The 21,797-nt window shown below is 31.8% G+C and overlaps 2 protein-coding genes across 2 annotated transcripts; both read left to right on the top strand.

The window, feature by feature from the left end:
* The first annotated feature begins 1,010 nt into the window (after positions 1-1,010).
* On the top strand, positions 1,011-3,372 carry LOC118037387 (glycosyltransferase BC10). Its single transcript, XM_035043354.2, has 2 exons — positions 1,011-1,734; positions 2,563-3,372. Exons 1-2 carry the CDS (start codon positions 1,183-1,185, stop codon positions 3,199-3,201), a joined length of 1,191 nt encoding a protein of 396 aa, XP_034899245.1. The 5' UTR covers positions 1,011-1,182; the 3' UTR covers positions 3,202-3,372.
* A 12,786-nt stretch (positions 3,373-16,158) lies between these two features.
* On the top strand, positions 16,159-19,830 carry LOC118037383 (protein SAR DEFICIENT 1). Its single transcript, XM_035043349.2, has 7 exons — positions 16,159-16,346; positions 16,549-16,624; positions 16,917-17,466; positions 18,548-18,708; positions 18,806-18,997; positions 19,097-19,196; positions 19,301-19,830. The coding sequence occupies exons 1-7, from the start codon at positions 16,255-16,257 to the stop codon at positions 19,549-19,551; spliced, it is 1,422 nt and encodes a 473-aa protein (XP_034899240.1). The 5' UTR covers positions 16,159-16,254; the 3' UTR covers positions 19,552-19,830.
* The last annotated feature ends 1,967 nt before the right edge of the window (positions 19,831-21,797 follow it).

The raw sequence follows: 21,797 nt of genomic DNA, 5'->3' as shown, positions 1-21,797 counted from the left end.
AGAGAAATGTTATTATTCAGACTAAGACTACTTTTTCATGGGTTGAAAAAAATACTAATTCTTTATGGGCCTAAATGTTTTTTTTACAATACATAGTAAACCCAAACCAAAGGCCCCGGCCCTAGGACTAGGCCATGAAGAGCCGAGCGATCTAGGGCCTCTCCAAGTCTCCAATTGGGGTGAATATTGATATCTTTAATTCATGAAGTCATAAAATCGTAATAAAATCATGAAAAAAGATGGTTTCTTTTGAAATATGTTTCCATCAATTCTTGCACACAAACATGAATTCTTGTAATTCAATAATGAAGAGAAAAACCTATCCAGCAACAAAAATAGAAAGATCACATTATATATAAGGAAAAAAAAGAAAAAAATAGAATTTTATTGTGGCCAAGAATAGAAGAATAGAGGCGAGCAAAAAACCAATTAAATCGAGAAAATTAAAAAAATAAAACCGTGAAAAAAAAATTAATTAAACAGATTAAAATTTTTTTTAAAAAAAACAAACCGGTTTGGTTCGGTTTTGGTTTTGTTTTATAAATCTGAAACCGAAAAAACTAAATCAAACCTGAAAAAACCAAGTCAAAACCAAGGCAAACCAAGAAAATCTAGCCAAACTGATTTGAATCGATTTTTATCATAAAAAGCCGAACCAAAACCGTTCAATTTTAAACCATTTTTTATTTTTTTTTAAAAAAATAAATTTTAATTTAATTATTTATTTTTAATAAAAATTAAACGAAATGAAAATATCACCCGTGGCCAAGAAGCGAAAGAAATGTGCACTTAATTGCTACACGATGAATTGAGAAATGCAGTTAATGTTGTTATTATAATAATAAATATTGACTTAGTAACAGCCCCCCTGCATACAAAACAAATCAAAGGCTAGAAATTTGTTTAAAATTAAAAGTCTTACGTGTAAGTAGATCACTCCCCATGTATATATATGGAAAGAGAGTAACTTAAAATTAATATCAAACAGGGCACTAAGTTCTGATATATATATAGGATACAGAGCAGTCAAGATTATTTGAAGAAACCTTCAGAGAAGCCAACGGCAATTTCATTTCTCCCCGGAATAAACATCCATTAAGACCTTCATAAAAAGCTCCGGCCGTTACAATTCATTCCATAGTACATATCTAACTCTTCCTCTACATCCTCACTCTTCATACAATGAAGGACACCGACGATCAGCAGCTCCGCCCACAAACCTCATGGAAGCTCCAAACGCACCTCCAGAACTTCATCTTCTATTTGCTGGTCTTCGGCTGTGGCTTAGCCTTTGGTATCGCACGCACTTCCTACATCAGAGACATTTCTTTCAACTTTCAACTCGACCAATTCTCTAACAATCGAACCAACACCTCCCTATCCAACTCCTCCTCATCTTCCCCCTTCATTACAATCGACGGAAACAGAACTGGCCGGATCGGACTCGAAGAGTTCTTGAGAGCGCCTAACGTTTCTCATGATATGAACGAGGAAGAATTGTTATGGAGAGCATCAATGGTTCCTCGTCTACCCAATTATCCGTTCCAGCTAGTCCCCAAGGTTGCCTTCTTGTTCTTGACCAAAGGGCCTCTGCCTTTGGCTCCGTTGTGGAACTTGTTCTTTAAAGGGCATCAAGGGCTTTACTCAATTTTTGTGCATTCCAATCCATCCTTCAATGGAAATTATACAGATGAGGAAGATTCTGTGTTTCGTGGCAGGAAGATCCCAAGCAAGGTCAGTTTAATTTATTCGTTTATTTTCTAATTAGTTCAAACATGTAGAATTGTTACTTCTTCTTCTTCTTAGAATATAAAGAAAATGTTGAGGTGATGTTCATGGCTACTAGCTAGCGATAGATCATATTAATGTTGCCAAATCAGTTTCCATAGAAAGTTGGACTATTGCCCATTTTTCCAAATTCTCAATATTCGAAATACCAGGACAAAAAAATACGAAAATGAAAAAAGAAATTACTGTTAGTATAAAATTGTTGCTATTTATTACGAATTAATAAGAATATCTTTACAAGAGTCAAAATGGAGTGATCAAATTGTTAAGAAATTCATTTTTCATACATATTTGAACCTGTACTGTATTTTAAAAAGTTATATCGAAAGATCTTACTGCACAGAAATAATATAAAATGAAATGTTTTTATATAGAAATCATACAACATGTTGTTATCTAATGCAATTGTTATTAATTGATAATATATAGAATAAAAGCCAAATAATTTACAAGTTCACTCCATGCATTACTTTGATTCTACTCCTTTTCCAACTGAGAAGAAAATTCGACCTTTCTACGTTCCACGTTCTCTCATTCCTTTCTTCATCGGTTTCTTTTGTTTTTTTATGGCAAAAGATGCCATGATAAGAGTTGGGATCAACCATAAAGCAACGAAAACTGAGTGCCCACCTGATTTTATTCAATAGCAGGCTTTGCAATGTAGCCTTCCATTGATAAAGAAGACTCAAGAAATGTCAAAAAGCCCTTCTTTGCAATCAATGATCCATCTCCAATACACCTCAACTAATAAGGACTTATTTTTCATGAACGCAGGAGGTACAGTGGGGAAAGTTTTCAATGGTGGAAGCAGAGCGTCGTTTACTTGCTAATGCTCTACTGGACTTCTCAAATCAACGTTTTGTTCTCCTATCAGAATCATGCATTCCCTTGTTCAACTTCTCCACCATCTACAGTTACTTAATGGGCTCAACAACAACATTCATCGAGGTTTACGATTTACCCGGCCCCGTTGGCCGCGGCCGATACAACCATAGAATGAGGCCGGTAATTCAGCTCGATAAATGGCGAAAAGGCTCCCAGTGGGTCGAGATGGACCGGCAGCTTGCGGTGGAGGTAGTATCCGACCGCAAATATTTTCCAACGTTTCAGAAATTTTGCAAAGTCTCCTGCTACAGTGATGAGCATTATTTGCCAACATTTGTTAACATGAAGTATCGGAAGAAAAATTCAAACAGGAGTTTAACATGGGTTGATTGGTCGAGGGGTGGACCTCATCCTCGTAAATTTGGGAGACTGGATATTACTGTTGATTTTTTGGAGAGGTTGAGGAAATGGAGCCGATGTGAGAACAATGGAAGATGGACTAATATTTGCTACTTGTTTGCAAGAAAGTTCACTCCTGTTGCTCTGGATAGGTTGATGAGATTTGCTCCCAAGGTCATGCAATTTTAGCCCATTTCTAACATTTTCTTTTTTATTATTATTATTAGTTTCATGTAAAGCACCATTCGTTGATACTTGTATTAATAAACTTTGAGCACAGCCAGAAATGCTTCAAGCAAAGGCTTTCCATTTTATATTTATTCTATAGAATTATTTGTTGGATGCAAATCTGGAACTGACAAAACATGTAGCAGCTGATAATGCGTTTCTGTATTCACAGAATTCAAATCGTCTTGAATGTAATACTCTTATCTTTACATCAATAAGTTAATAAATTACCATGAGTATAGATAAATATATCTTTATGTAACATACTTAATACTAATAAATTGACTAAACTAAACTTCTTGGACAAATACCAATATATAAGAATTGTTCTCAAATAAAAAAGAAAGTTGTATATTCTTGAAAATCTAATTCCTTCTGTCCTTGATGAGATAACAAAGTTGCGATTGAATATCAATGTCATTTTGATGACAATGAGTAGGCTACAAGTATGATGTTAGCTAGCATGTCACTTGAACTTCAAATAAATCATGAGAATATGGATGTCCACATAATAAATCTTAAAAATGAGAGGTATGATATCTCTAAGGAATTATTTCATTGTAAGATAGCAGAAGGTTCCTTGGTGAGCATCTATGTGTTGAGGATGATTGGCTATTTTAAAGAAATTGGGTCGATCATGCTTTTTCATGAACCATTAGTTAAGTGTTAACTTGGTCTTGCATTCTAAACATAAAAGCCTACTTAGAAAATCAAGAATCACAAGGGTACTTATCATTATTGTGGCAAGGAAAGCCACTATAAGAGGAACTACAAAGATTATCTTGCAACTATGAAAGCTAAAAATCATATCACATCTTGTGCTTCATGTGTGCTTATGATTGAATAAAGGTAAAATGGATCTAACAGTTGGCAATGTAGCAAAGGTTGTTGCATTTACTTTGCCAAATGAGCTGATACTAGAATTTATAATTGTTATTTTATTCTAGCACTTTCTAAAAACATTGTATCCATTTTTGAATGGATTTAAATTTATTATTAAAGAAAAACATTGTTCCTTCTATAAAAATATTGTTTATTATAGATCTGATATTTATACAAATGGTTTATATATACTTGTTCTTGAAATGCCCAAATTCAATATAAATAGCAAGAAGAAAATATTAGATAATCAATATCCATATTATTTTTGGCATTGTAGAATAATTCATATCAATGAAAAAAAAATCATTAAGTTACATAAACAAGGATATTTTGCTCTTTTTTATTATGAATCATATGAAACTTGTGAAGCTTCTTTATTATGTAAGATGACTAGAACACCCTTTACTAGAAAGAGTAAAAGATCTAAGGAATTGTTAGGTTTAATACATACAGATGTTTATGTACTTATGACAATTCATGCTATAGGTGGATATACTTATTTCATTACAACTACTAATGATGATTGTAGATATGACTATGTCTATTTCATGAAACACAAGTCTGAATTATTTGAAAGGTTTAAGAAATTCAAAATTAAAGTTGAAAACAAACTAGAAATAGTATCAAAATACTTCGATTATATTGAGATGGTTAATACTTGATCCAATTATTTCACGGTTATCTAAAAATAATAGGATTATCTCAGAAAAGACATCTTCTAGAACACCAAAACTCAATAGAGTTTCTTAAAGGAGAAATCATACTAAAATAGATATGGTACGGTTTGTAATGAGCTATGTAGACCTTCCACTTTCTTTTTAGGGTTATGCCCTGAAAACTGTTGCTTACCTTTAAAATAGGGTTTCATCAAAATTTGTTATGAGACTCTATATGAAATATGAAATGGTAAGAGACAAAACCTATTATACTTAATGATTTAGGGGTACAATGATTATGTGAAGCGTATAATATTTGAAAAGTTAGGAGTTGACTTATATATTTGTAAGTTTATGGGTAATCCAAAAAAACCTATTGGATATTATTTCTACCATCCCATTAAGCAAAAAATATTTGTCTTAAAATATTATACCTTTCTAGAGAAAGAATTTGTTTTTTAAATGAGTAGTGGGAGGAAAATAAAACTTAAAGAAGTTCAAGAACCACAAACAAACATCTAAATAGAACAAGAGTCTAAGGCTATAACATTTGATATTTTGCCTGAAACTCAAGAAACACAAGAACTCTATAGATTTGGTAAGACACGTTATGCACCATTGATACATCAACTTCACGTGGAAGCTGATGATGACAAATTGCTCATACTTAATGAGCCTATCAATTATATAGAAGCAATATCTAATATTGATTCTAAGAAATGACTTGAAGTCATGAATTTGAAATGGTTTCCATAAATGCTAACTAGGTATGGACTTTGGTTAATCTATTTGAATGGATAAAACCCATTTGATGTGAATGGTTATTTAAGAGAAAGGCTGACATGGATGACAATGGATAAACACACAAGGCTAGACTAGTTGTTAAAGGTTACAGATAAAGACAAGGGGCTAATTTTGATGTAACCTTCTAGTTGGTAGCTATATAAAAATCCATAAGGATTTTGCTTGCTATAGTTGCATACCATGATTATAAGATTTGACAAATGGATATCAAAACTAAATTCCTAAATGAGAATCTTTATAAAGATGTGTATATGACACAACCTGAAGGTTTTTAACCAACAAAGTATGCAAGCTACAAAAATCCATTTATGAACTTAAGCAAGCTTCAAGGAGTTGAAATATATGTTTTCATGAGATAATCAAATAATTTGATTTCATAAAAAATATAAATAAACTTTGTGTTTATATATATATAAAAAAAAGTTAGTGGAAATGGAGTTGTTTTCTTAATATTACATGTAAATGACATATTATTAATATGAAACGACATCCTTTACTTCAATCAGTAAAGATTTGGTTGTCCAATAATTCCTCTATAAAAGATATGGGAGAAGCAACCTATATATTGGGAATAAAAATTTATAAAGATAGATCTAAAATGTTGCTTGTATTATCGCAATCCATGTGTATAGACAAGATGTTAAAATAATTTAGCATGTAAGAATTCAAAAGATGATATATACCTATTTCACAAGGAATACATCTCTTAAATAATATGTGTTTTAAGATACAAATTGAGAGGGATAGAATGAAAATGATTTCTTATGCTTCGGCTATAGGATCCATTATATATATAATGCTATGTACAAGACTAGATATATATTATACTTTGAGCATAACAAGTAGATATCAATCTAATTTAGATGAGAGTCACTAAAATTTAGTTAAAAACATTCTTAAATACTTAATAAGAATTAAGAATGTCTTTATGGTCTATAGAGAACATGAACTAGAGGTTCATGGTTTTTCAGATACAAGTTCTCAATCAGATATTTATGACAATAAATCTCATTCAGGATATGTTTTTACTTTAAATAGTAATGTTGTGAGTTGAAAGAATTTTAAACAAGAGATCACAACTAAATCTAAAATTATAGCTGAATACATCTCTATGTTTAAGGCTACAAAAATAGTTGTCTAAATCAAGAAGTTAATCATTGAACTAGGTGTGATTCCTAACATTGTTGATCTAGTAGCCCTATACTAGGATAACAATTATGGAGCCATTGCATAAGCAAAGGAACCAGTATCTCACCAAAAATCCAAATAGATACTTAGACGATTCCATTTAATTAGAGAAATCATAAAGAGAAAGATGTAAAGATAGACTAAAGAGAATTTTATAAATCCTCTTACTAAGGCACTGTCCCAATAGAAGCATGATCATCATATGCAGGGATATGATTTTAGATACATGAATGATTAGCTTTAGTTCATGTGGGAAATTGTTAATGAATATGCCTTACAGCCAATTGGTTAGTTATACATAACACTTATTTTATTCATGTAAATACATATTAATTATTAATAAAAAAAATTAATTTATCTTTAATATTCATAAAATATTAGATTCATCAATCTAATATTTTGCCAGACCCATGTTATTGTGAACTTGGCAGACTGTCATATCCAAATTCATTGGGCCTATCATGTTTTTCAGGCTCACATTACCTCATTCTCTTGGGCGTGTCAAAGAAGAATTGTCATTCCCTTAGACATTCCAAGAGAGGATGTAGATTTATATAGGCGTACCCAAAGCTTGACACATTGTCAAGTCCTATGTGGCTAGACTTGACACATTATCAAGCCAACATCGTATTCCTTTAAACGCGTATAAAGGAGAAGAGTCATAAAATTTTGCATATGTGCTACAAATAGGTTTATCAAGAACAAACCCCTTATGCCTTTGTCATAATTTTTATGCTCATTCTAATTTGATATTTGACCAAATTAACCCCTTTTCGATAACAAAAAATTCCAAAAATATTTGGGGGCCTTCATTGATTTATTTATAGGCCCCTCGCACTTTGTTTTATTTTTTTTCTTTGTGTTTTTATTTTTTGTAGATGTGCTCAATCTGTGGACTATTATTGTTAAATGCAAATATGTTGTGCAATGGTTTTTTTTTACTTCCATCTAAAAAGGGCAAATAATAATAAAGGATAAACAAGAAAAAAATGACATAGAAAATTTCTTCTTCAAATTCATTTTTTGCGAAAATATTCACTGGCGCCAAAGTCAGAAATATTGTAATTTTTGGATTTATGTGATATTTACCAATGTCAAAGTTGGAAATATTCGTAGGAATTGTTCATTGACGCTAAATTCAGGAACATGAAAGGAAGACTAAAAAAAGGAAAAAATAAGAACAAATTCTTAGTAATTTTAGACAAAATCTGCAATGCAGCCTACCTTAGGTTGAACGTTTAAGAGGTGATAACATCATCCATTTTGCGTAACCAGTCTCGTACTATAGAATCTTTGTTGACCAGTTAGGGTTCCAAGTGACCATAATATTAGATGACGACTCTTTGAACAAGATATTTTCTCGTAAAAAAACAAGATGCTAGATATCTGTTCTTTTTTCCAATCGAGTGATATATTTTTAATTGGTCATCGTGATGTCCGGGTGTGATGAACACTATGCTGCCTCCTTATCAACTGCTAGTAAGAATTATGATAATAAAATTCTGGCCTATTGGAAGATATACTGAGCTAACACTTGAGAAAGCTCAGTTCATGTATATTATTACTACTCATAATTGTATCGACCTAGCCACTTACTTTATTGATATCATAAAAAACGTTACAAGCTAAAAAGGAATTGAGTTTGCCTTTTAAAGGGTCGATATCTTTGGGTGACAATGAGCTAATAGTTAAGATTTTTGAAATGATCTCAATCACAATTGTTGTCAAATTAGAAGTTATGGTCAGTAAAAAAGAGTCACGTCCTTAAGAATCTATATCCTCTTATCCTAAAACTCCTCAAATTAGCCCCCTACTCCCTCTTATAATTAAAAAATTGCAAGCATTATCAAATAAGTTTAATAATTTTATTGGTAAATGGGAACATAAATTTGATATTGTTTACAAGTTACTATAGATATGCAACAATATATTGTGTAGTTAATGACAAACTTGTTCAAATCGGCTTGGATGTCGAACAATTACATCAATATGTTATTGGTACAGATGATGACTAGGATTGATGTGGAGACAAGGATGCAAGCAAATGATGCAAAGGAGAAGGAAACAAATAATTAGCCAGCCATTAGAAATTGCTTTTTTTTTTTTTGAAATTTTACTGACTTTTAATCGGTACTAAATATTAAATATTGAAATACTTTAAGTCCGTAATAAATAGGATATTTTTAGCATAAGAACCTCTATGTTGAATACTTGATGCACTTGAATTTAATGCATGTAATTGACTAGGGTTTTAGCGGAAGAGATGGTGAATAATATTTTTTTAATAGAGTTTTGGTGGAAGAGATGATAGATATTGTTTTTTATGTGGTAACTCTTTTTTCTCTATAATTTACTCATTTATTTATAGCCAACAAATTTTATCATCTTTTGTTTTTAGTTATTTGGTCCCATGTAACTCAATTTCACTTTGGTTTCTTATTCTATTGCCCTACACTTTAGCTTGTCATCTATTTTACTTTTTATTTTGATTTTTTATTTTCTTATTTTTCTTTGTAATTTTATTTTTTCTTAAAATAACATTAGCATAAATTTGAGAAAAAAACAAAAATTACAAGATTGATGTGTTAACGTAAAAAAAAAATATTCTTTGAATAAGAATTTTTTAATATAGGAGAAATAATAAAAAAAAATTACAAAAAAAAGGGTGAATGACCGAAATACATCAAAAATACTTTTTTATGTTCTAGCTTTTTTTAGATTTTTATAAAATATTAAAAAAATAAAATAAAAAATTAGGTTATGTCACAAGCAAGCATAAAACCAAAGTCAGGCGAGTAGCTATCAGGAATTTAATAAAAGAGGAAAGTACGTATCAGCATGATTTTGAGAACTATAGGCTTCCTGTGATAGGCTTGCGCACACCCACAATGTGGAGCGGTCCAGCTCCCCATGTGAAAACTGAAAACGCTGCCAAATTTCCGAACAATGTTGAGGAACCTTCTGCGGCATCTATAAATTATTAAAATTGGTGACGGGACAAATATGCTGAAGAACAGTGAGTGAGCCAGTGACTCAAGAGAATCCTGTGCCAGAAAAAACAAAAACAAAAAGTTAAATCGTATGAAATCTCATTTACTACTGCTAATTATACTATTAATCTTGAATAAAAGATTTCATGCTGGATAAATTATTTCATTTAATTTAGTCTGTCCTTTGTTTGTATAAAATTCCACTCATAAAAGAACGGATTTTGCTTGTGAAAGTAAGAGTTAGGGAAAAAAAAATCAAAAAATTAATTAAATCGATAAAAAAAAAAAAAACAATAATAGAGAAAATCAGAAAAATAATAACTGAAAAAACTGAACCAAATCAAAAAAAAATTAGCCAAACTGAAAAAAACCGAGTCAAACCGGTTTGAACTAGTTTTTTTCTAAAAAACTGAACCAAACCGAAACCGGTCGGTTTGAACCGGTTTATGTTCAGTTTCTGCTTTTTTTTTTTTAATTTGGTTTAGTACTCCTTTTTTTATAAATATAAAAACCGAATTGAATCGAAAATAATCATCCCTATATGATAGCCTTGTCACTATTAAAAAAATATTTATTTTTACTCATTATTTTTCCATGGCCTCTTTTAATTATTTCTATTGCTTCCTATGCTTTGTTTTTTTGTTTGTTTGATTGAGTCCCAGCATTTGTGTTAATAATTTGACGAAACCCTATTTAATTTTAATACAATGAGGAACATATTTCAAAAGGGGTGAATTTGAGGAAACGATGATGGTGGCCATGATTGAGGGGAAAAGGTAGAATTTGTGCTGAACATAATGATATCAATTCATGGATCATTTGCTGTGAAATCGCGTGGCTGAGAATAATGATATATCCCATGATTAAGAACTTCCAGCGTGTTAAGAAAATAATTTATTATCTTTAATAAATCCAAGCTATTTTTTTATATATTGAAAATCAAGGCCATAAACTTTAGTTGAAATTTTGGAATTTTATTATTGGATATGAAATCCTTTAGAGTTTATCAAATTGGTAGCAATTCTATTCCGCAAATCAGGTTAAATTTTTTATGTAAAAAAAAAATGTTTAAGGAATACCACTATTTGTTTTTAAAGACAGTTAAATCATTTTACTGTAAAAAAAAAAACTGATATACCCCTAGTTGAATCCGTCTGTACACAACCCAAGACACACATTCTTTAATTAAGATGAAAAGTGAGGATATACATTGTTAAAGTGTTTACATGCTTTATTGTCAGAAGATATACCATAACTCCATCAACCGCATCATGTAATTGGTGTCATGTCATGTGCTCAACAGTCTTTGATGACATAAATAACCTCTACAGTCTAGGTGTAATTGGGAAGTATCTAAGTTTTTTATATGCTACGAGAATCTTTCATTTGTCAGTTCTGGGTTTGTAACAGGAATGCTCATATGTCATGCACTTGATCAGCTCAGCATTTTCAAGGTAACACAACATGCAAAAGTTAGGGCACATGTTAATTTTTTGGTATCCTAAATCGAGGGGTTTCATCATGAACTTAGCAGTATAGAAGTTTTCTTTCAGCCTGTTCCCTTTAGGTAAAATGCTTCTCCTCCATTCGATAGTTCTGTTATAACCGACCTCACTCAATCCATAATCTGACTTGATGGTAAACACTTGTGCAATAGCCAATAATTTACTGTGATTCGTGCAACCATTCCATAATGGTTCATCAGAATCTTTCAACAGATCAAAAAACATGGTCGCGTTTGCATTAGGTTCTTCTTCTACGATTGGACATTGACTAACTTTACCTTGATTCATTCTCATTGCATCTATAACCATATTCTTGTAAGGATTACTATTGTTATTTATAACTCCATGCACGTTGCTAACATTGGAAGTTGACCCAACCCCCTTTTCTATCGTTACAAACAAATAGTTCTTCGTGTGCATACCAACACAGGTAATCCTCCATGAACCCTTTGTGTAGAAGATTTATAATTACAACTTATGGATACAAAAACTTTTTATTTTTACATTCCCTGCATAAACACCTAATACCGCCTCCACTAAAATTTCTCAAAATAAATATTATGAAATTAATAAAACCCTGAGCTCCATTATAATAATTCATCATCCACCATCCTTGGGGTGAATGATCATTCATAACTTCTATCAAATCTCTATAAGATAATGATGACAACATGTATTAATTAACTACGTTGAGTAAATAAATTTACAAAAATATCGGTTTAGCTCAAGATTATCCAACTTACTTTAAAACCTCTATTAAATATTAATTATCAATTATCAACATCCATACAAATTTATACACATGAATTTACAAAAATTACAACTTGGCAATAACAATGATAAAAATAAAAACGGACCTGTTAAATAAGCTATTATTTATTTCATTACAATACATCTAATTTGGTAATTCGATATAAGTTTCAGCAATTTACAAATAAATATAATTTTACAAAATCTAAAACAAATCATAACAAGTACAAAATTATACATTTATACTACACGTTTGTTTGAGAAAAAAATAATCAAATATATATATATATACCCTAACAAAATACATATACTAAAAAAACATTCAACAATAATAAAATTGACATTTTGATGTTAAAATGAAAAAAATAGATTTACTTACAAAAAAATAATAAAATGCACAATAAATCAGGACACGAATGTTGTGATTATAAAAAATAAAGAAAGATGATTTGTGTTGAGAAGTGAGGGATGTGTTTGAGGGGTGGTTCTTTGCAGTTTTTTTTTAGGGTGGAGTTTGTTTAGATTTAAGTATTGTAACCCATTTTTAGTCTCCCCACACAAAAAAAAAAAAGCCAAAAAATCAAAAAATATATTCAGAAGAAAAAAAAAATAATAGCAGTGAAAAAAGCAAGCTAGAACGCCCATAAAATGGCCTAAACACACGATATACCTTGAGTGGTGGACGATTGCCGCGACGCCACACACATTCGACAGTAAAGATGGGGAAAAAGAAGGAGAAATAAGGGAGGGGAGGGTCAACAGTGTGGAGATATATTAACGTTTAACAATAGAATTATCGACTGAATATTTCTGTCTGTGATTCTAATGGCAATTGTGTCGATGAAGTGGACACGTCACTATACAGAGATCTTAGTTTGAATCCCTTTATAATTCCATCAGTAAAATCACCCATAAAAACTATATTCGATGTCATCACACTGCTTTATTTTTTGAAATTCTTTATATTCCATCTGGAATTCTGTTGGTATATACCGATAGAATAATTCCATTAATATATACTGATGGTGTTAGCGACGGATTTAAATCGATTGATAATTTGGATAGAAAAATTCCATTGGTATTCTTTGAGTTTTTGGTTGTGTAATAAGCCTAAACTACTAATTGACTAACATAAATTCGATAATGAAATAAATCCCTAAACAATGTTTGATGCGCTATAAAAAATTCAAATTCAAAAAAATTATTCAAAATTAAATAAATAAAGAAATAGAATAATAAAAAAGTCTTCATGTTAAAATTCCTCCATGTAACCCGAACCTTCAATTTTTATATATTCTTGGCAGATTTGAATCCTGATTTCAAATATGTTTTTCTCTCTCATCTAGATGAATTATTGGGCCTATGATATATGGTTGGAAAGCTTTAGATGTCTAGTTTCTAACCCAACTTTAATTGCAATAAAGTCTCACCGGTAGCTTTAGATATGTCCCAAAGAGTACACAAAAGTTTAGTTTGACATATTTGACATGATTCGTCTACTAACTTTGACCATCTAAAATGTTATGTTCTCGAACTCCATTTGATCTGAACATTTAACACAATAGATTTTTATGTATCTAATATTTTCCTATAAAATTTTAGCTCTATCCAATATACGGTTTAAAAGATATTCACAATCTTACAAAATTGATCAGCAGATATTTTAAAGTCAATTTTAAACCTAACTTTATTCATATCATAAATTTAATAAATTTATAAAATCAAACCAAATTTATTGATTTTACTTGACTTAAGCCTAATTTTACTAGAGTTACAAGATGGATATGTTAACGTAAAAAACATATTCTTTGAATATGAATTTTTTAAAAGACATCAACAAGAAAAAAAATAAAAAATTACAAAAAAGGGTGAATGACCGAAATACATTAAAAATATATTTTTTTTATAATTTAGTTTTTTTTTAAAATTTTTTTATAAAATACTAAAAAAATAATAAAAAGTTAGGTCATGTCACAAGCAAAGATGAAACAAAGTCAGGGGAGCAGCCATCAGGAATTTAATAAAAGAGGAAAGTACGTATCAGCATGATTTTGGGAACTAGAGGCTTACTGTGACAGGCTCGCGCACACCCACTCCTTGTGAAAAATGAAAACGCTGCCAAATTTCCGAACAATGTTGAGGAACCTTCTGCGGCAACTAGAAATTATTATTATTATCTAATATTAAAATTGGTGACGGGACAAACATAAGTCATCATGATCATGTTGAAGAACAGTGAGCCAGTGACTCAAGATAATCCTGTGCCAGCTCCATGGAAAACAAAAAACAAAAAAATTATTTCATTTAATTTAGTGATCAGTCCTTTGTTTGTATAAAATTCCACTCATAAAAGAATGGATTTTGCACATGAAAGCCTTGTCGCAATTAAAAAATATTTATTTTTACTCATTATTTTTCCATGGCCTCTTTTAATTATTTTTATTGCTTCCTATGCTATTTTTTTTTTGTTTGATTGAGTCCCTATTTTAATTTAATGAGGAACAAAATCAAATCAAACCAATAGTTGAAAAAGGGTGAATTTGAGGAAACGATGTTGGTGGCCATAAAGGAGGGAAAAAGGTAGAATTTGTGTTGAACATAATGATTATCAATTCATGGATCATTTGCTGTGAAATAGCGTGGCTGAGAATAATGATATATCCCATGATTAAGAACTTCCAGCGTGTTAATAAAATAATTTATTATCCATAATAAATCCGCTTCTATTTTTTATATATATTGAAAGTCAAGCCATAAACTTTAGTTGAAATTTTGGAATTTTATTATTGGATATGAACTATTTATCCTTTAGAGTTTATTAAATTGGTAGCAAATTCTATACCGCGAATAATTTAGTGTTGAATAATACAGTAAAATAAAATATCAATTTTTAAAAATATTTCAAAGTAAGGAAAAAAAAAATGAGGTTAAAATCTAATAGAAAAAAAATAAAGGATGAAATTGTTAAGGAAATTTTAATTTAAAAAATTATCATAAATAAAACAAGTAGCGATCAAAATAATAGAAAAAATATGACAAATAAAAAAAATTAAAGGATATTTTTTAAAAATATATTTTATATTTGTTAAAAATATCAAATCACACCTTATTAAATTAGATTATAGAAAATAAAGAACAAGGATAAAAATACAAAAAAAAAAACCCTTGGATGCCATCCTAATATTTTTTTTATTTAAACAATAATAAAGTCATTTGATTGTATTTAAAAATAAAATAAAAATGCTCTTAGATGCCAGTTTAATATTTTGTTTTTGTTTTTAAAGATAATTAAGTTATTTTATTAGAAAAAAAACTGATTTATCCATAGTTAATTTGATAATAACTATTGGATTATGAAAATATCCCTAATAGACAATAAAATAATATTTTATTAAATACTAAAAAAATTAATGTATTATTTGAATCCAGAATGTTTTGTGTCTTGATTTGTAATGAAAAACTAAGTTTTTTTTATTTCTTAACTTTGTTATCAATGATATTTATATAGTTAATTAAATTAAAAAAAACATAAAAATAATACGATGATATATCAGTAAAAAAAATCGACATTGACAAGCATCAGAATATCATTTTCTCATTACCTAAAAAAAGAATGAAAAAAGGTAATTCTTAATGATTTCTTCATTGACGTGAGCTTAACATCCTTCGACGATATGCAGTAATGGGCCCACTAGTAATTCATAATTATTTCTCATTGCTTCCATGAAATGTCTAAAATGAGTTGGGACCCACCTACCTCCAAAAGCCAGATCCTTCTCAGAAATGAAGCTACTGTCTGACCATTTTCACACGAGAATATTTAAGATTATCGGACGGCCAGAATTTTCCATTAAGCAACCCAACAAATCTGCTCAGACACAAACATCTGTACCATCTAATCGGTTGATTGATCATAGCCGTTGATAGGAGAAGTAAATCTCGAATGAGCGAAATCAATGGTGCTTGATTGGGGTTGACTTGGAGAAAAGTCGACGTCAAAGTCGTTACATCATGCACCCCTTGGTCACTCCGCTATTCACCTACCAAGTTATTTCGTTTATGATTCCTAGAAGCTGCCTTTTGTTATTATTATTTTTGTAGCTATTTTTGTACCCTTATATATATATACCCCTTGCAGATGAAGAACCCTAGCACTCCTGAGCCCTAAACTCATACTCCTTGCTTCACCATTTCATCTCCTACTTATTTTAGTTTCTGCTCTTCACATCCTTAAATTTCATGGCGGCCAAACGTTTTCTTGATGAACAGGATTCGGACCTGGATCAGCCAGTGGATCAGAAACGAATGAGAACTAGACCTTCCTTCGCTTCGTATGTTTGTATTTCTGAGCTAATTTCTTCTTCATTTCTGTTGTTTTGATTCATGAAACTTGAGTTTGATGCTCAAACACGCCAGTAGCTTTCTGGGGGCCTTTTAAATTCTATGTGAGAAATTAAGCAAAGAAATTGCACTTGTAGCTGGTGCACATTAGAACAGTACTGTATATATCTCATTTGTATAATTTCTTGACAGGGTGATTGGAGAAGCAGTAATGGTGAATTCCTTGAGGAATTTATGTTTTTCCTTAGAGCCAATGATCAGGAGAGTGGTAAGTTAACACATATGTTGCTAGCTTGTGCATGTTCATTCTATTAAATATATAGCAACGATACAAGAAATTAAAGGATTTAATTAAGTGTATTTATATACCTCGTTTTAATTACTTGTGGATATACTTGATATAATTTGATAGAATATAATCTCCATATCCCTGCGCGTCTTTCAATATTTTAGGGTTTGCACTAATTTTATCTTCCGGACACCTTGCCGGCAAATAGAAACCCTAGCAAGAATAAAGCATGGCACAATTAACTAAGAAGCGTTGTTATATGTTTTATTAGGTGAATGAAGAGGTGGAGAGCAGTTTAAGGCGTTCAACATGCTCTTTGACTAGATCATCGTCATTGCAAATCCAAGCCCTTGAAGCATCTAGTCTACAATTAATGTACAGCAAGAGTCTTATGCTCCCTATATTCACAGGGAGCAAAATAGTTGATCTTGATAGTTCTCCCCTGCAAATCCTTCTTGTAGACACGAGGGGTGATCAAATGGTCTCGACATATCTCCCTCACCCGCTCAAGATTGAAGTTGTGGTTCTCGATGGAGATTTCCCGTCGAATGGTAGCAGCAACTGGACAAGTGAAGAATTTGACAGCAATATTGTGAAGGAGAGAACAGGCAAACGACCTTTGCTCGCCGGAGATTGCTTAACGGTCACTCTACGGGATGGATTTGCACCCATTGGAGAGATTGAGTTCACGGACAACTCGAGCTGGATCAGGAGCAGGAAATTCAGGCTCGGTGCAAGAGTAGCTCCGGGGAGCTACCAAGGGGTTAAAATCCGTGAAGCAATCACCGAAGCCTTTGTTGTCAAGGATCACCGTGGAGAATGTAAGCTTTCTTCTACCCAATTACGCCCTTTCTTTCTTAAACATTATAGCGCCATGATACATGTAAGGTACTTGCCATTTCTTGAAAACATTCTACAATTATCTAGTTCGTGGTATTTAATTAATGTTTGAGTATCTAGTATATATAATGCTATAATTAAATCTTTTCATTCAATAATATTCTCTCTGTCTAGCTAAAGTGAGTTGGCGAGCTGGGCATAAAATTAAAAATGATCTTATAATGTTTCCCAATGTTATATATCACCATATAAAACCGTGAATCTAGCTAGCTATGAAGTCAAACCATTGAACAAAACATCTTACCATACTATATATTTATATATTCTTCCATATTTATCTAAAATCTTGAGAGAGAATCTTTGCTTACCTTGCCCTCATCAGTTATTTTATCATCTGCTTATGATAGCAGTACCTAGCGTAATAGATCATCATGTGAACATGGATATATATGATTTTAAAATGGAATTTTAATTTCCCCGCAAGGAAGGACTTGATGTTGAACGAGAAGAATCATTGAAAAATACTAGTTAAAAACATCTTTGAAAATTAAGAACTACAATTCAACGGGGACCATTTGGGTCTCTACATCATTCAGAAAAATCCTTTTCTGTCAGAAGGACCAGAAGATTTCAGTCAGCAAATATCTAGGATTTTGCAACTATATATTACATGTTTTTTAATACCCAATTAATATTCTCGTTTTAATAAAATCATTATTTTTTACTACACGTACTGATGATGAACCTTTGATTCGTTCAAGTAAAGAAAATTAAATGCCGAAACTCTACAAGCAAGTGCCCTTTTTTATTATTATTATTATTATTGACTCGATTCCTTTCATGATCTTTCATATCCACGCGGCCGCTGTGGTCAATGAAATAAGTTAAATTCTTTGCAATCTGAGAATGCGACTGATCCTAATTACATGAATAGTCCCAATAAAAACAAACAGAGAGGTATATATATATATGCTTAATGTGTTTTGTTTGGTTATTGGATTCATTTTCCTTAACAATGATCAAGCGGCCATGACATCTTCTTCTTCTTTTTTTTCCATGCAGTGTACAAGAAGCATCATCCACCAATGCTACAAGACGAAGTTTGGCGGCTTGAGAAGATAGGGAAAGATGGAGCTTTCCACAGAAAGCTAGCCGCCGACGGTATTAACACCGTGCAAGACTTCTTGAAGTTGTCTGTTGTCGACCGACAGAAACTCAGGAGGGTATGTAAATTAACATTTTACCTTCCGACAATTTCTAATTGATTAATGCCTCCAAGTATATGGGAACTAACTTAACTGGTTGCTGTTACTTGAACAGATTTTAGGCCCTGGGATGTCTGAGAAAATGTGGGAAGTTACAATAAAACATGCGAGGACTTGTGATCTGGGGAACAATCATTTTATTTTTCACCGCCCCAACTGCACCATCACCTTAAACCCTATATGTCAAATCGTGCACGCCATGATCGACGGGAATTCATACTCCAACAAGGAGCTTCCAAGCATAAGGGTAAGGAATCATCTAGGCACATATTTCAAGTATTTAATTATGTTATTTCTGCGCTCAAACGCGAGCATATTTGTTTCTTATCATAATGTTTTTGCACAGGGTTATATCGAGACTTTGGTGAGACAAGCGTATGTAGAATGGAACTCTTTGGAGGAGGTTGCTGGGTTTCCAAGTGACAGTACTCATCTGCTCACTCAAGGTATATTATATAGTGAATTCTCTTATTAATAAAAAATAAAAATGTTCATCATTAACTCTCTCCCTCTACTAACATAGAATTGGTAATTAAAAACAAATAAACAGGTGAGCCAGTGGATCAGTACCTGAATCAGCATCAGACGACTGTGAAATCATTTCCACCACTTGCGTATTCAACTGATCATAACAGATACATTGAGACGGGGAACGTGCCAAGCAATGCATACAACAACTGGAAAATAACTTCAAATCACTATCATGGCGCAGCAGTTGAACAGGGAATCCAGTACAGCATCTCCGAGTCGTCATCAGATGGTGAAATAACATCCAAGTCCTTCATCAATGGCGATCGATAGAGTGGATCGATCGAGCATTAGCTAAGGTGCAGAAAACATAATCAAGAATCTACTCGGATGCCACAGTTTGTAAAATGATAATATGGCAATGGTGTGTGAAATAGCTAGTCAATATCTCCGATGCCCCGGCAGCTAAAACTATCCCGCACTTTCCTTGGAAGTGCACTAATGTAAATATTCAAGCAATAGAAAGCGAGAGAAGCTACATAGTAAATCCCTGGAGTTTGACAATTATGGTATTAATATATGATGCGGTTTTTCCTGCTTGCTTTCCTCTTATGATTTGGTTTTTTGCAGGATATAATTAAAACATGAATATAAATTACCAGTATTTACTGATAGAAAACAAACTTTAAAAATAGTTCAGGCAATAATCATTCATTTGACCTTAAAACAATTCATTGTTTACTCTCTGGTATGATTATGATTGCAATATTATTTCTTTGTCTTACTCAATGTTTCATTTTCTAAATAAAATAAACGAGAATAAACTTTTTGTAAGAAATGGACAAGAGAATCTTGACATGAGAGGTTTTTAGAGAGCATGATTAAGTTCTTAACATTATCAAGACTTTGTCAAAACACTCTCTCGTTCTAAATAAAAAAAATTATAAAAATGTTTTAAAAAAAATCAAAGGATTTTTTACTTAGATTTTAACCTAATTTTATAACAAGTGATGATCAATTGAGATTAAGTCAATCATATTTTATTTAAATCTGGATCAATTTAGTTTTCAGATCAATTGATTTTTGAATCGATCAATTAAATTGATTTAAGTTTTATAATTAAAGATTTTATACAATTATTAATATTAACATTTAATATAAAAATAATAGTAAATATAATTGTTTTTATAAAAATATATAAGCTGGACACTAGTATATTTTAAAGGAAAAATATCAACAGTAAGAGGGAGATAAGGGAAAAGAAGAAGAAGAAGAAGAAGAAGCAACTGGACACCAGTATATTTTAAGGGTAAAATATATAAACGTTGAGGAGCTCGATGACACGGTCGGTGATGGGGTTTTGGGTTTAAAAAGGCGCGGGGGGGGGGGGCTGTTGGTATCTATACATGGTGGTTTAGCTGCTGATTCGGGAGACTGGACCTGGTTTTTTTTTTTTAACGATATGGAGGGGCTGTGATTTTCTAGGCTACACAATGGTGGTATAGTTGGAGAAGTAAGGTCGTTGATCGATGATTAAGGTAAGTTGGTGTGCTAATCGGATAGACAAGAAACTGGTTTGGTGGTTTTGATAGTGGCTGGGTGTTGACAGCGATGGAGGTGGGGCAATTTTCACATGTTGGTTTGGCAGTGATGGGGAAGATGATGGCTGCTTGGGGAGGAAGATAAACTGGAAATGGGACGCAAGGAGGATGGGTTGGTTCAGGAAGGGATTGATTTGGTGGTCTAGAAAAATGGGAGAGGCTGCTCACGGATCACGGTTGAAGGTTGGTGTTTTCTCAGCCGTGGGTGGGTGAGAGGTAGTGTTGGTAGGGAAGATTGAAGTCTGGAAAAATTTCCAGAACTCCTTGGTGTTCTTCGTGGGAGGCTTGAGATGGATTGGGGGATTTTCTTGGTCTTGGCAGTGTATGGTTATGGCCGTGAGGAATGGATTTTTTTTCTCTGGTTTTTTGTTTGTGTTGAGAGCTGGAAAAATGATGAACGCTCATCCTCCCGTGTTCGATTGTTCCTCTGTCTTTTAGAATCATTTGGGATTTGATTTGGGAAATTGACTGCTGGCTATAATCTTGAGATTGGGTTATCGATTGCTGGGTCTTGGGAGCTCAAAATATAGGATTGAAATCTTCAATCGGAAAATTTGAAATCTGGGATTAATCGCCGGAGATTGCTTGACTATATGGATTCTGGGCTAAAAATGAATGAATTGAACACAATAGGACTAGATTGATATTAATTAACTGACATTGAATTGAATAAAATTAATTTAATTGGACTAACATGAATGAAATCAATCAATTAATTTGGACTAGATTGAATTAAATGGAGTGAAATAAAAACTCAGACAAGCTTTTCTTATTCTCATTGAAGTGCTTGGATTTTGAATTTTTACAATCTCATTCAATTTACCTTTTTCAATTGCACCTCTAATTGAATCAATGTAAATTTTTAAATTTAATTATTTATTATAAATTTATCCTTAATCCTTAAATTTATTATAAATTTATCCTTAATCCTTAATTTTTAATTTTTTCTTTAATTAAATCCTTCATTGATTTCTAATC

The sequence above is a fragment of the Populus alba genome, chromosome 15 (genome assembly GCF_005239225.2).
Source record: "Populus alba chromosome 15, ASM523922v2, whole genome shotgun sequence".
In the NCBI taxonomy this organism is placed as follows: Eukaryota; Viridiplantae; Streptophyta; class Magnoliopsida; order Malpighiales; family Salicaceae; genus Populus; species Populus alba.
The sequence above is the reverse complement of the archived record's forward strand: the minus strand, read 5'-3'. Positions and strand labels throughout refer to the sequence as shown.